The 14,480-nt window shown below is 42.7% G+C and overlaps 2 protein-coding genes across 9 annotated transcripts; both read right to left on the reverse strand.

Moving 5' to 3' along the window:
* Positions 1-332: 332 nt before the first annotated feature.
* si:dkey-74k8.3 (uncharacterized) lies at positions 333-4,971 on the reverse strand. Of its 3 annotated transcripts, XM_027002106.3 has the most exons (4): positions 4,080-4,971; positions 3,671-3,730; positions 2,874-2,976; positions 333-1,478 (listed from the first exon to the last, which is right to left on the reverse strand). In XM_027002106.3, the coding sequence occupies exons 1-4, from the start codon at positions 4,152-4,154 to the stop codon at positions 1,111-1,113; spliced, it is 606 nt and encodes a 201-aa protein (XP_026857907.2). In that variant the 5' UTR covers positions 4,155-4,971; the 3' UTR covers positions 333-1,110. The 3 variants fall into 3 exon arrangements, 2 of the variants coding, with proteins under 2 accessions (XP_026857907.2, XP_026857908.2); XM_027002107.3 differs by lacking the exon at positions 3,671-3,730 and having other exon boundaries at positions 4,080-4,970; XR_014117744.1 differs by having other exon boundaries at positions 1,341-1,478; positions 2,776-3,730; positions 4,080-4,100.
* Positions 4,972-5,096: 125 nt separating this feature from the next.
* rnf20 (ring finger protein 20, E3 ubiquitin protein ligase) lies at positions 5,097-14,438 on the reverse strand. 6 transcript variants are annotated; one of them, XM_027002093.3, is made up of 22 exons: positions 14,337-14,438; positions 12,491-12,682; positions 12,172-12,240; positions 11,968-12,066; positions 11,696-11,843; positions 11,183-11,368; positions 10,906-11,021; positions 10,462-10,608; positions 10,271-10,345; positions 9,874-9,993; positions 9,030-9,209; positions 8,748-8,883; positions 8,458-8,579; positions 8,223-8,379; positions 7,766-8,036; positions 7,548-7,665; positions 7,202-7,351; positions 6,885-7,097; positions 6,555-6,680; positions 6,148-6,288; positions 5,896-6,000; positions 5,097-5,805 (listed from the first exon to the last, which is right to left on the reverse strand). In XM_027002093.3, the coding sequence occupies exons 2-22, from the start codon at positions 12,659-12,661 to the stop codon at positions 5,629-5,631; spliced, it is 3,027 nt and encodes a 1,008-aa protein (XP_026857894.2). In that variant the 5' UTR covers positions 12,662-12,682; positions 14,337-14,438; the 3' UTR covers positions 5,097-5,628. The 6 variants fall into 6 exon arrangements, with proteins under 6 accessions (XP_026857894.2, XP_026857893.2, XP_081555685.1 ...); XM_027002092.3 differs by lacking the exon at positions 14,337-14,438 and adding an exon at positions 13,300-13,391; XM_081699559.1 differs by lacking the exon at positions 14,337-14,438 and adding an exon at positions 13,209-13,340 and having other exon boundaries at positions 6,148-6,282.
* Between the last annotated feature and the right edge of the window lie 42 nt (positions 14,439-14,480).

Genomic DNA, 14,480 nt, shown 5'->3' on the forward strand with positions numbered 1-14,480 from the left:
GCTGTAGGAGGGCGGGATTAAAAGGCTCATCGCACACAGGTCATTCTCTAGACCTCCAATACACCTACCATAGGTAATGTATGGACGCCACCTATCACTTACTACTCCACCTATCGCAAAAGGAGGCTGGCTTTGTGTATTTGTAGTATATGTGAACGAGTAATAAATTGAAAATTTAGAAGGAACAATACTGAGTCACAAAATCAGTTTCAACATCACCCAACAAAGGAATTGGGAGCACAGTTCTATGAACTATGATGATTCATTTCTCGGTGATAATCTTGCCTAATGCTCAGCGTTGTTCAAAATTCTGTCAGTTAGTCAACCAGGCATTTTTATGGGCTTGTGTGTACTTTTATTTTTGCACATTAAGCACAATTTTGACCATTTCAAAGACTAATACAAACAGCTGTGTTGTGAGTGATCTATGTGTTGGAGGGAGAGAGTAGGAACAGTTTGTTCGGTTGGATTCCCCTTTTAGGTAGAGCACATTCTCCCCAACACTAAGGCCTCAAATCGCCACTGTTCCAAGTACGCTGGTGGCTGCTGCTATCTAATATAGTGTGTATAAACTAACCATTGAGGAATCCCAATAGCATCCCTTTATGTACAGTGCATTGGTTTGCTGCATCTGCTGCAGTCTATCAGTTCTGCCCCCTTTAAACCTGAGCATCACTGATATCAAACAAGAAAATGACAAAGGTAAAAATAATGAACCTCTATTTCCAGTGCATAGGAATTTCAAATATTTCTAAAGAAGCACAATATGAAGTCCTGGTTCACTTTTCACACTTGGATTACATGTTGGGCACCTGTTTTTGTGGAGAACATTTTTGAATTCAGAACTAGAGTTTCTTGCTAAATTAATAAAACAAACAAAGGTGTAAAAACTAAATGGATATTAAGAGCCCAAAATTACATAATTGAACTATTTGGAAAATAAGATGATACGCACAATTAAATAGTTTTCCACTGTAACACACCCAGTAAGCTGTATGATGATGATGATGATGATGATTATTATTTATGACGGTACTCAAAGCACACTTGCTGCCTTCTCCTCTCTTTTCCTCTGTCCCTCTTCATTTTTCCCATATATGTCCTTTGTATTTAGTCATCACTCTGTTCTGTCTTCTCCAGCACTTTGACGCGTCCCTCCAGGTTCTTCAGGCGGTTCTCCATCCACTGTGAACTTGTCCCACGAGCAGCTCCAAAGGCCACGCTCAGTACTGCGCAGAAAACCACCAGCAGGGTCAACCGCACCATCGTGATGTTGGGCGAGGCGCTCGGCTCACCGATGATGCGAATGAAGAGCCATCCGACCACGACCACTTTCAGGAGCCAGAACACCCGCTTCAGCAGCACTATGGCAACACGCAGCACAACACACAGCAGCCAGTAGCCAATCGCTGCTATCAGTGCCCACTTGGCAGCCAAGAACACACCCTCAGGAGTGAAGTGTGGGATGGACACTGGATCTGAAAGATGAGAAGAAATAAAGGAGAGAAAGAAAACACTGAAGTTGTTTAGTCTCAGGGTCTCAAAAAAGTTACTCACACTGTGGTCAATTAAATGTGGCCCGCAGGAGCTTCCCCATATAAAATGCACATTTGCACAAGTATTATAAGTAGTCATGAATTTTTATTCTCATATTTCAGAAGATCCCACATGCCTGAGGCACCAGCAAAGTCACGAACTTTTAATATTAATGAAATAGATTGAATATTTCTAACAACAGCATAAACGGTGCTACTTTTGGAGAATCCCCTGAATTCTCAAAACTATTGTGCTATTTAATTAACTTTTTTTAAAGAGAATTTGAAGTAAAACTAGTTGTGCGACACTTCCACACCTCAGATACTTCATTTTTTTCATTTCCTCAAAACAGTCCCAATGAGTTTTCCTCACTTGTAAAAGTAAAACTGATACACAAGAAAAATACAAGAGAACCAGAAGAGGACTGTCTCATGAAAACATTGCACGTTTAATCTGCAGACAGGGAACTGCTGTTATTTGTGAAATAACCACAAGGCACAGATCAAAGTCACATTTTTTGAATGAGAAATATAGTCTTATTTTTATGGTGGTTCAGATAATGACAGCCGAAGCAACTAGTGTGTGAGACCTCCAGCTGTACAGACAACTACAGTATCACTGATCATAGCGCTGTAACAGTGATGAACATGTATTTAAATTATTATTATATTGTTATTAGAACCAGGAAATACAGAGCATCATAGTGTCCTCCCCCGAAACCTCTTTTTGATGATAGGCCTTTTCCATGCACACTTGTACGCAGTCGCTAAATGGTTGAGGAAGGAAGAACGTGGAATCTGATGAGAGGGCGAAGCAATGTTTAGGTTTCTGTAACATGTCTGCTTTCATACTTCCTTTTCATCATAAATGTCATAACTTCTTTAAATAACACTTCTTATGCAATATAAAGAACATTTGTTGTCAATACAATGTAACCTTCCAAAGCTACAAATACTGAAAAACAGTTAAAAGTATTTGGACAAAGGGGAAAGGTGCTGCTCTCTCATCACCAGCTCTAGATTCTCATGTTTAACAGTTTCATTACAACAGAATTCCACTCCTGTGACAGATACACTTTCATTGACAAAAGCAATAATTTGGGTGGGTTAAATTGTGCTCTCAAACACTTTTACACTCTGCTGTTCTGAAATCCTAGACCCCAAACTTGTCTGGTCTTGTCTGGACCAGATCACCTCTTAGAGCCCTACCGCATCATACAGATGTATACATTTTCATTACCTTTCTGTGTCTCTCTAGTAAATGTAGCTTCGGATCCAGTGTCCTAGCTGCTGTTTGTGGTTGGACCTCACTGACGATGGCAGCGCCGGGGTACTCACCGCTTACTCCAGTCACACGGAGAATCTCAGACATATAGACAGCAATAACGTTGAGTCCACTGGCAGCACCCTCTGCCACGAAGCGCAGCACCATCTCCATGAACTACACAGGGACGGACAGCAAAGGGCAGACATCTGACTGTGCAGCGAGAGCTCGGCAGAATGGAGCCTTGCAAAATGAGCTGGATTTTACTCATGGTAAGAAAACAGGAGCAGAGTGGCTTTGCTTCAGTGATCATTAACCAGAGTTATCACACTGAGCACTCAGGTGACATGATGAAAAGCACCAGATAAGAAGATCTGAGTTTGTTTGAAGAAAGTGGGTTGTGTCAGAATTTGGGGTCAGAAGATTTTTTTTTTTTTCTCCCTTCAAGTGTGTTTGTACATTAGGCAGTGAAAGCACAATGAAGTGTGTGAAAAGGACACCCGTGTATGAGCTGCACCCCCCCCCCACACACACACACACACTCCAACCATGCACAGATGACAAACATGCATGCGACACTGCACACTCACACATACTATTATTATTCCTGCTACCAAGACAGTTGTTTGCTAAATAGCATGGTATTTAACACCTGTCACACTGTCTGCTTCAAGATGACAAACAGGCAGCTGGTCTAAATAAAACCACAATAAACAAGAGCGCATGTACCTATAGACAATACATTAATACAAATGTTTCTTTCACACGGGTCGAAGCAGATTGAAAGCAGGGATGAAAACACAGACAGCACGTAACCGCATGCTCCTCAGTCAATCCAGACGCTGCAGACTGCTTTGCATAGACCTCTTACCATGACAACAGTATGAACGTTCTCTAGCCCAAACAGTGATTCAAGGTACCCTAGTGTTTTCTAGGTCAAGACATGAAAGTTGGATAGGGGGATGAAGGGGTGGGTGAATATATGGGAAAATGAAATTAGGGCGAGGGCGGGGGAGGGGTAAAGAAGCGTTAGAAGGTAGAGGAACAAAATGAAACGCTCAGAACAATGTGTACAATTCAAGGACTCAACAGAATAAAATAATAGGCAACTATTATTCAATGAGTTAATCTTAATGAGTTGTGGGTATTAGTTCGGAAGAAGGATTTAGGTGGCGAGGAAAAACACAAAGCTATAGAAATCAGTAAAGAGAAAAAGCTAACTTCCCGCGAATTATCCTGTTGTATATCTTTTTAAATACTGTTTTTGTTTTGAAACTCACCGCAAAAAAGGTTTCAGCTGCGTGGGTGCCAACCATGGACTCCACATAGCGGCGCGGTTCGTCCATGAGGTCCATGAGTAAAGATCCAAAGCTGTTTGAATCCTTGCTGGGAGTCTCCACGAGCGGCAGAGTTTTACATGCCGAGTTTTACATGACATGCCGCTGTTAGGGCCAAGAGGGTAAGCGACAAACCGAGCAGCTTGCCCGAGTTTAAGTCACCGTTGTGATAAAATAAGCCGTAGGAAATCATTTTCTGCCTCCACAAAAATAAATTTTGTTTAAAAAAAAGGGCAAACGTCAAAATGCTAAAACAATTCAGACGCAAACAGCACTACATTTCGGTCAAGTGCTTAGAGTCAAACTGAAATAAATAGTTTTTAAAAGACTACTGAAGTTATCAAAAGATGCAGCCCAACTTCGCAGTATGTTAGATTACCTTGATTTACTTTCTTAAAGTTTTTTTACAGATTGTAAAAAAGCGATCGAGACAGCTGTCTCGGACTTCAAAATAAGCACCGGTTGACTATATTAGGTAGTGAAGTTAAAATTAGCTTAGTGTAAAAATCAAAACCTTTAATATATTTTATGTAAATTCTAGGAGAAAAGTAAATCGTCGTTTGCATTATAAAATGTTCGCAAGGAAACTCGCGAATGAGCAAGAGTAAAGCGTTTAAACTTTCACGATTGTACTAAGTGGTAGAGAACATATCGCCGCTCGCATAAATCGCATGATGTAGTTCAGAAAGGTACGATTTTCCGCGAAAGTACGTTGTAGTGTTATATAGTTGTTCTACAAAAAAGGTCCCCTTACAGTCTTCTTCCGTTCCCTTCAGGAAGCGTGCAGTAATTACTTGAAACCTGCACAACAGTCGCGTCTATTACTGCTTGCCGAGCAGGAGTGAGCGAAGCACATGGTGGATTACATACCAAACGGAGAAGAGTATAATCTTAAATCATAAAATTATAAAACGATATTTTATTTTATTTTTTAAATCAACAACTCACTAAAATCAGAAGTACACAGTTCAACAGCATTTTTAATGAATTGCAACAAAGCAATCACTCGACCATCATAACTAGGCAGTTTTGAAAAAAAAACAAAAACAAACAAACGTAAAAGTACAAAAAACAGTGTCTAGGAGACTCGATTAATATTTATTGACTGCTAATAAACTACTCGGCAGTCTATCAGGCAGTTAAGAGCAAGTCTCTAGACTATCGCTAACGATGTTGATGGAGACACCAAGCCCTGAGGACTAGGAAGCCAAACTGGTTGAGGTGGAATGAAGCAACAGCAAACTGCAATAAGCCTGAATAATCAGGGCAAGTTGTTCCTTAAACCAAAATGGCTCGCATCACAACCTGTCCGTGACGGAATGTCGATTTGTAGCTGATGGTGTCTGTGGTGAGCAAAGAACCTCAACAATAGAACATCCTTCATAGCAAAATCATCTACATCTAGTGAACCTAACAACACCACAATTCGTTGGAGGTTTTGGGGATGGGGGGGGATGCAACAGTGGCATTGCAGCTGCAGAGGCTCGCAAGCCTATTCAATGTAGATGCGATGGAAATCGTTGGCACCAAAGGCGGCATTGCACTTGGGGCACTTCCTCTGGCGAGTGTCGTAGCGTGTCTTCACGCACTCGAAGCAGAAGACATGGAAGCACTTGGTCAGCACGGCGTCCTTCACACGCGAGTTACAGCATGGACACGTCAAACGTGCCTGGGGGAAGAAGCACATTTCCCAAGGTGAGCCATGCTGGTGGAAATGGCCAGGCCACATTGGCTGGGCTTTTTGGAGAGCAGCAACTACCTTGTATTCGTTAATTTCCTCGTTCAGAATCTCATCCCCGTTGCGTATGTTCTCAGCAGGTTTCTTGGCTTTCTCGATTTTTCTGCGCAGTTTGGAAATGTCTTCCTAATTGGGGGAAGGGGGTCATACATTAGGCTATTTATGCATTTCCACCAGTAATATTGCTGTGTTCAATCTCAATACAAGTAGTTTAAGTGGTTTTGTAAATGTGTTGCTAATTATTTATTGATTTCGGGCAATGTGCACGTGCACCTGTGCGCGGCGGGCATTAAAGGACTCTTTTTCTCTGGAGATGCTGTTCTCGATCACCTCCTCTCGCACCGCTTTCAGTCTCTGCTGCACGCCCTCCAGCTGACCCCGCAGTTCCTCCGACTGCAGTGCAGACTCCTGAGCCTCGAACGCACATGCACAAGCGCACACACGGTGGAGAGAAAGAGAACAAGATAATTTGGCATGAGAGTTACTCTAGGATGAGGAAGGGGCTTTCACACTACTCCTCAGTGTCAAAGTGGCATGATTTCAATTATTTCTGGTACTAAGATTTAAAACAAATCGAAGCAATTTTAAATGTTTGTGTGATTAAGAAAACTTTAAAGTCTACCACAAATGTAACCTTTAACATTTACATGGTCTCAATATAAAACGTGGCTGGTGTGTACCTTGCGTTTGTTCATGTCTAGGGCTTGTGTACGTAGTGAGAGTTCTCTCTCTGCAGCACTAATGGTGCCTTGCAGGAGGCGCTCTTTCTCCTCCAGCTTTCTAACAACCTGTAACTGCGCATCCACCTGAGTGAAAGAGACAGCAAGAGAGAAAGAAAGGAAAAGTGAAAAAAAAAAAAAAAAAAAAAAAAGAGGAGCATTTAGAACTTTATATGAATGCTCTTTCAATTGACTAACACCCTTCAGCCTCACACAAAATATTCAGGGTCCACAAGTGACATGCCAGCACAACTACTTCCAGATCCACTGGCTGCCACAGGCCCCACCCACCTGGGTCTTGAGCGTGAGCAGCTGGTCAGCCAGCTCCTCCTTCTCCTCTTTCAGGAGCTTGTGGATCTGGTTGGACTTGATGCGCTCGCTCATCAGCTTGAAATTGGCATCATCCTTCTCACGTAGCTGCTGCATCAGTCGGATGTTCTGCTCCTGCATGTCCTCAAAGGCCTGCCCGGTGACGTCCATCTCACTCAACAAGGCATCCTCCTCCTGACATGCCCGCCCACCCACACATCAATGTCACTTTCCTGATACTGTTAGGAATGTCTCTGAAAGCGAGGAAGAGTGTGTGTTTAAGGAAAAACAGGAGCCACCTGCTTGGCAATGGAGAGTTTCTTGTTGAGGATGTCAATCTGTTCCTCCACACAGCGGATCTTCCTCAGAGCCTCCTCATCTGCCATTTTCTTCCCTTCTCTCCTCTCCCGCTCCTCCAGTTCCCGAAGGCGCTGACGCAGCTCCTCCGCCTAATATGCATACACACACAAACAGATGCATTTAATAGCCATAGATACCTAATTCAACTTTGTTAGCATAGGACTTTGTTAGCTTTGCTAGCAATTGATTGTAGACAGTATTAAATTAGTGAACTTTTGCTTGTTTGCATGTCTCTGGGTACATGAGATTGTACGTGTGTGTGTGCGCGCACGCGGATATGCTTACCTCAGCCTTGGACTTTTTCTCTGCAGCCATGAGTTGCACCTTGTCCCTCTGCTCTTTAGGTGCAGAACGATACATGTCCAGCAAGAGCTTCATCTCTCTCTGAGACTCCTGGGCTTTCCTGCACCACCATCAAGTCCACAACACTCAAAATGATTGTCTCTTTTATAATCATGAACAATTCTGACATTAGTATCACTGAAGACATCAACAGGTCTTACTTAAGCTCTGCCCGGATGATCTTCAGTTGCTCCACCTCCTTACGCTTGGGCCCTCCAATAACAGTGCAGCGTTCTGCGGGTGGGTCTTCTGATTGGCCACTGCTGGTGCCTGGCTTTTCCTTCTCCTCCTTTATCAGTCCACCCACACCACTCCCACGAGTCACCCTCTCTCTCTGTTCTTTCTCTTTTTCTTTCTCCTTCTCCTTTTCTTTCTCTTTCTCTTCCACAGTTCCTTCTGGTTCTATTCCAGGTTCAGTCTTAATTGAGAAGCCTGAGGAGATGCAAATTAAGCGGACAAGCAATCAAAAATGCAGAGAACAGCTTTTACTGCTCCGTGTACTACACTCCTCTTCACTAATACATTAAGGACTCCAGTGTTTAATATTTAAAAAATAAATAAATCTACATATATTAATTCAGGGCATTAAAAAGGAAGATGTGTAAGGTTAGGATTTACCAGTGCTTGTGGGCGTGACTGAACCATTATCTGGTCCCGCCTTCACAATGACATCTCCAGAGGTGGCCGGCATTAAAGGGGAGGCAGTCTCTTCTTTTATGTCCATCTCTGTGCTCGACTGTGATTGGAGGGCAGCACTGCCCTTCGCAGCACGGAGCTGTGAGGTATAAACATCTCTGTGTGACATCATTTCCACTATTTTAACTATTCCACTATTCTTTTCTCTCGATCTCACCTGGTTGAGATCTTGCTGGGCTTCTCGTAGCCTTAGCTTGTACTTGACCACCTCACCCTTCATCTGCTGGTTGTGTGTCTGTAGTGTGCTGATGAGGTGACGCATCTCCCGGTTTATGGGGCCTTATGGAAACAGAACAAGAGCAAGGAAGATGCAACACACTTCATGTTTTTGGTTTGCAGGACAAGGACATTGTATGAGGCCGAGGCAGAGGGCAGCTTATTAGGCCGAGGACAGCGACAGCTTATAATGCTGCTGTGGGAGGCAGTAAAGGTGAAAGGGCAGCCTACCTGCTTGCTCATTGGCAGCAAGCGTTTGCTCAAACTCGATCCTCAGCATCTCATACTCCTTCCGCACTTGTGCGAGGGTGTCCTCCAGCTGGATCACCTCTGTACGAACTTTGCGCTGCAAAGAGACTTCGTCGTTCTGGGAAACACACAGTACAAATTAATTTCTGGTCTGTTATAAAGGACATCATTGGAAATATAATTCAATACTTCAATCCTTGTATATTGGGGCAAGGTAGTACATATAGTTTCTCACACACACACACACACATACACGGCAAATACCTCCATGTGGTCAAGCTGGCGGAGGCGGGCAGCTCTCGTGGTGTTAAGGCGAGCTCGGGTCTCGTCCAGCTGGGCTTTCAGCACCAGAGACTCGTTGTAAAGCACTGAGAACTGAGACTGTAGACAGCGATACTCTGCAGTCTCCCTCACCACTCCCTCAGCCCGGGACATCAGCTCTGCCTGAGAGAAAAACGTGTGACCACGTCGATGTGCTATTCACCTTCAAGCTACTGCTAAACTGTGGCCAGAGTTTAACTTAATTCCATTCAGGTCCACTTTATTGTACCAGCACAGCATAATGAAAGTGTTAACCATGGCCTCACTGGTGCAACATTCTTGGGACACACAACAGTATAGACAAATTCTGCACTGAGGGAGAAAAATAGATCAAGTACACAGAGTGAGGTTTGTGGCTCAATAGTAATAGTAGTCTTGCCCTTGTTAAGTGCTCAAAAGTAACTAGACACAGTATGCTCTGCAAAGTAATATATGATCATATAATGCATGAAAATGTTCCTCTACCATTTCAGACATTATCAAGGTAAAGGAGGTGTAGACAAATAGGGCAAGAACATTACATTAAGTTATATTGGGAATATTAAGGGTACTCACAGACGAAAGTGTTAAAAGGACAACTACATGAATCTTGCTAAAGTTTTTGCCATTAATTGAAGGTGGGTGTAATTTTATATTTGGGTCACTGTGACATTGTAAAACTTGTCTTTTTAGTCAAAGAACACAAAGCAATGCTGGCAATATTGAGGTTATGATAATGCTCCAGCAAGTAAAGCGTGTGCGAGATACAAATGTGTGGAATGCGCTTTCTGCAAGCACATTCATCTACCTTCATACTGCTGTTCTCCTGCACAACTCCCTGCAGGTCTTGCTGCAGCTTCTGCAGCTCACTCAGCCGGTTCTCTGCCAGTTCCCTGTTCTCCTCCAACTCACTGTTCATCTCTTCAAACTGCCAAAGAATGGGAAGGAGGCACAAAGTTAAACAAATTTCAAAACATCACCAGCAGAGGCTGCCCAGATCAAGCTATATCGCATATAAACAGTCCCTGTAAAGTTCGTGCTTGAAAAACGTTCATCATAAAAATAATTCCATATCGACTACTGGATTCATACATAAAGGTTCTGTCAATTACTGTCTCAGCAATGAAGCTTATGAAGAGCTTTGAGGGAGAGGGGGTTCTGAAGACACAACACACAAACAAAATTCACAGCTCACATCCTCTTACCTTTCTCTTATTGATAGTAATGGTCCCACAAACACTGCTGGCCTCACCACACACCTTATAGCCTTTACTGTTCACCTGGAAGACAGCACAAGACACAAATTCAACAATGAGAGATGGGATAATACACAAATCAGTCTTAATGTATTTGCCAAATACAAATACAGTGCACACGCACATACACACACACTTACCCTCTCCAGCACTTCTCCCAGGTGTGTGTTGAGACGGTTTTCTCGCCGGCGAACCTTCTCTGTATCCCACTGCAGTTCCTCTATGAGCGCCTGCAGCTCACTAATTCTGTTATCAGCACGAGTGGCAGCACGGCCCAGGGAACGTGACTGCAACACACACACACACACACACACACACACGGACGCACATATGCACACACGTGCACACACTCTTATTTTACTACCTTTTTGGGGTATTTTGTGGCATTTCCATAGAGTTGTACTTTACTGTGAAAAGGTTAAAGCAATACCTAAGCTTAATCCTAACCTCAGGAGCCAAAAGGAAGTTTTTTGGCTCTTCTGACTTTTTAAGAATTTGACACCAAAGCTGCAGATAGAGTAAAATAGTTCCAACTAATCACCAAAAGTAAGACACAGAGGAAACCAGCACAATAGCTTAATCACCTCACTGGTCATGTGACTATATTTTTGCTTGAGGTTGTCAGTAAGCTGACGAAGACGTTCATTTTCATTGGCCACTAGGGTGTTGAGGCAGGTGCCAACCTCCCAGATAATTCCCTCTGAAATTCTCACACACACACACACACACACACACACACACACACACACACACACACACACACACACAAAAACAAACAAAAAAACCCCACACCCCTACGTAAGCAGTGTATTTAAAAAAATTAATTAATTTTAAAAAAAAATCCCATGCCGCATCTCTCACCAGTGCCAGACTCCAGGTCTTTCTTCAGTTCATCTACAGTGCTGTTCAAGCTCTTGTAAATTTCTACCGCATGACTGGCTTGCTTGCAACTAGATTCCACCCTCTCCTGCAGTTCTGCTTCCATCTCTTCACTGCTGCTACTGGCCAATATAGCAAGAAACGAGCTTGCTCCTTCACCCTGTTGACCTGAAGGAAAAGTCATACATTCACAATATTGTTCTAGTCACATCTGTCATGACAGCATTTTCTCTACTAACCTGCTCAGATTTTGCACCCTCATTTTCCTCTGTGTTGGCTTATGGTTTCAGAGAGACGTCCACTCACATGCTCAGTCCACTGCTAACATCGGAATACCAATAGTCGCAGTGTACTGCTGCTAACTCTGTGCATTTCTCCCTCATTATGTCCAACTACCAATCAAATACCTATCTCACACTCTAAGCACAACTTTTCAATACAAACTTCAAAGCCCTGCTCCCCACAAATGGTCATTCCCTCATCAGCAACCCTCACCTCTGTCCTTTGCTCGCTCCTGATTAGAGTCCCCGTCTGGCTCTGGTGTGCCTGGCTTTAGGCCCCGCCCCTCCCCAGGCTGGCTGTCAATGGGTTCACTCCCTGATTGGTCGTAGCGGTAAGCAATTAACCGCACGTTCTCATCAAACTGTGAACAACAGTATGGAGAACAGTAAGGTGAATCACACAATAATAACTAAAGGTTATGACCAGTATTACATAGTTACTTATAAAACCAACATATTAATCATATTTTTGTATTGGGGTATTACCTGGTTCCAGTATCTGTTGAGGATAAGTAAACTAGCATCATCTGTAGCCTGGCGAGTCTCAAGCCTTTCCACTCTTTCTCTCAACTCATCCTCAATAACCTTCAAATGGTCAGAAAGACAAAACATGTGCATGTGAATAGATATGTGCAAAAGCTGATCTACAGTCACAATAGTAACACTCATGTTTGTGTGTGAAAGTTATACCTGTCTTTGATCCAGGGCCTCTCCTAGCTTTCTATTTTTCACCAACAGTGCCTTAATATCCTGCTCTTCCTGGAAGAAACACATAAACTAAACATTATTTTAAGGCAATACTCTATCAGAATTTTTTTTTTTTGCCAAATTAGACATGATAAAACAGGGCAAACAACAAAAATGACTAGTAACAACAACTGAAGAACAACTGTGATATGACAAAAGGCCTTACTCGAGATGAAAAGAAACATAATATACTTGTCTGTCTGCATGTTTCTCTCTTTCAGACACAGACACACACAAACAAATACACAAAGCCAGGTCTCACCGAATTGGAGACACCTCCAAGTTTGATAACCGTTTCCACTGCAGTGCTTGCCCCTGCCCCTGTATTAAGACTCTCAGCTTCCTCGGTGCCCTCCCTCTCCCTCCGCTTCTCAGGGGGGGCACCAGGAGGACCAGAACCACTAGAGTCACAAGGGCGCTTCTGAGCAGACATCACGTACTGCCAGTTGTCGCTCTGGACCACAAGAAAAACAAGAAAACACATAAGATGGAGTAGACATGGTAAGTAGCCAATTTACAAGGATGGCGTTAATGTACCCAAAACGTTGAGGTGCGACTGACAATTTGCATTGTTGCAGACTTTATATATATTTGTAGTATAAAAGAGTAAATTGGGTGCCCACATCGTAACATCAGCTCGCTCATGTCTGATTTATCCCTTTTAAAATCTCAATTACGCGCAGCTAGCTAGCGTTAGCTGATCAATAAGTTTAGAAACGCCCTCAAGTTAGCTAGCTAGCTAGATAACCTCCTACACATCACAGGTTGACTACTACCAGATTGCACTGATCATTACAACATGAAAGACATGTTTTGTCATTGATGAATATGGGAATTATTGTTATGTATATGGCTACTTCTGACTACCCATAGTTATACTGACACATCCCGCTAGCTAGCTAAAGCTGGCTAGATTTATACCGAATGAACCGGAGAGTTCTGATTAGACAAGCTAAGACAAAAATAAATAAAATAAATACCATGCACAGAGGAAAACAACTTCAGCAGCGATATCTGTTTTAAGTAAGCACAATGTAAGAATATATAAAGTTCAATGCTAGGCGCACCAACCTTAGTGTAATATGTAACAGACCAATTTCTAAATGTTGATGTTGCGGACCATTTAGCTAGCTAGAGGGGGAAGGCTGCGTCGCGGAAACGGAAACTCCGTTAGCTACTGATGTGTATTATTGTTAGTAGATTATTATTATTATTGGAGCGCCACCAGGTGGTGGTAGGACCATTTAAATAGAAATAACACAAAACTTTTATGAGAAACTTAACGTGTTGAATTCTGCATGCTTAAAATCCTGTTTCTTAAATTGTATAAGTTCATCTGAAAATTACGTTGATGACAAATGGGTCTATGGTATAAAGCCGCTGTTCAAGCTTATCTATTAGCCCAAATGCCTTCCCTGTCGGTGCTGAAGTTCAGATGAGATTACATTAGATTTTCTGTGTGCCAGCCCATGTGCGTAATTACTGTCCAGAGGTCAAAGGTGCTCATTCTGTCTACAGGATTCTGCTTTGTGTTTTAGGCATGAACAAGAGTCTTTTGAACTTTGCCACTGGGTGTTTTTGAGACCCTTGTCACAAGTCCAGAGTCCGTATTGTGAAAGACAGCAACTTTTTCACTATTGGGCTAAATGTCTGCACATAAGCACTCACTTCTTTTTACATCATCGTTCAGTGTTTCTTAGTTAGCTCATATCCCTGCTTTCCAGTCCCATTCATCCGTTCTGTTGACACCACCCCATTTTTACTGATGCGATCACATCAGCCAATACACAATTACGTACCCCACTCCCCCCCCCCGACACACTACATTTTTGCATCACATTGCAGAACACACACACAAACACGAGGTATCGCAGTGGTATTAAAATATTTTTCAGAAGCAAAACGTATTCCTCCCCCAAAACATCTTCACCAGAATAAGTATTCTTATATATTGTGCTCTTAAACTGAACATTTCAGCAATATCAGATTCAGACTTGACGTCCGGATCCAGTAGAGCTAAATTTCACAGGTAGTCCTCAAATTAAACCCCCTAGTCCACTCATGAAAGACCGACACTGTACAAAACAGAAATGTCACAATAAGTTTACCTTTTATGACCCCACATGCTTGTTCGAAGGAACTGTCTACTGTCTACAGCAAGACATTGTCTCTTGCGTCGCACGAAGCCGATTATAAAAAACATTAATGTATCAAATGTTAGTTACTGTGTGTGGCACACTTCACATCAGAAG

This window comes from Electrophorus electricus, chromosome 16 (assembly GCF_041902795.1).
Source record: "Electrophorus electricus isolate QZ-2024a chromosome 16, ASM4190279v1, whole genome shotgun sequence".
NCBI lineage: Eukaryota > Metazoa > Chordata > Actinopteri > Gymnotiformes > Gymnotidae > Electrophorus > Electrophorus electricus.

Bases quoted from the DNA above. Each gene is read 5' to 3' on its own strand.
- si:dkey-74k8.3 (XM_027002106.3), bottom strand. From the start codon at position 4,154: ATGGACCTCATGGACGAACCGCGCCGCTATGTGGAGTCCATGGTTGGC. The intron at 2,977-3,670 runs GTAAGAGGTCTA...GTCCCTGTGTAG, and splicing joins ACGTTCATACTGTTGTCATG to TTCATGGAGATGGTGCTGCG. The intron at 1,479-2,873 runs GTGAGTACCCCG...CTCATCTTTCAG, and splicing joins CCGTGTGACTGGAGTAAGCG to ATCCAGTGTCCATCCCACAC.
- rnf20 (XM_081699558.1), bottom strand. The intron at 10,346-10,461 runs GTAAGTGTGTGT...GCTGTCTTCCAG, and splicing joins TGGGAGAAGTGCTGGAGAGG to GTGAACAGTAAAGGCTATAA. The intron at 9,210-9,873 runs GTAGATGAATGT...TTTTTCTCTCAG, and splicing joins AGGAGAACAGCAGTATGAAG to GCAGAGCTGATGTCCCGGGC.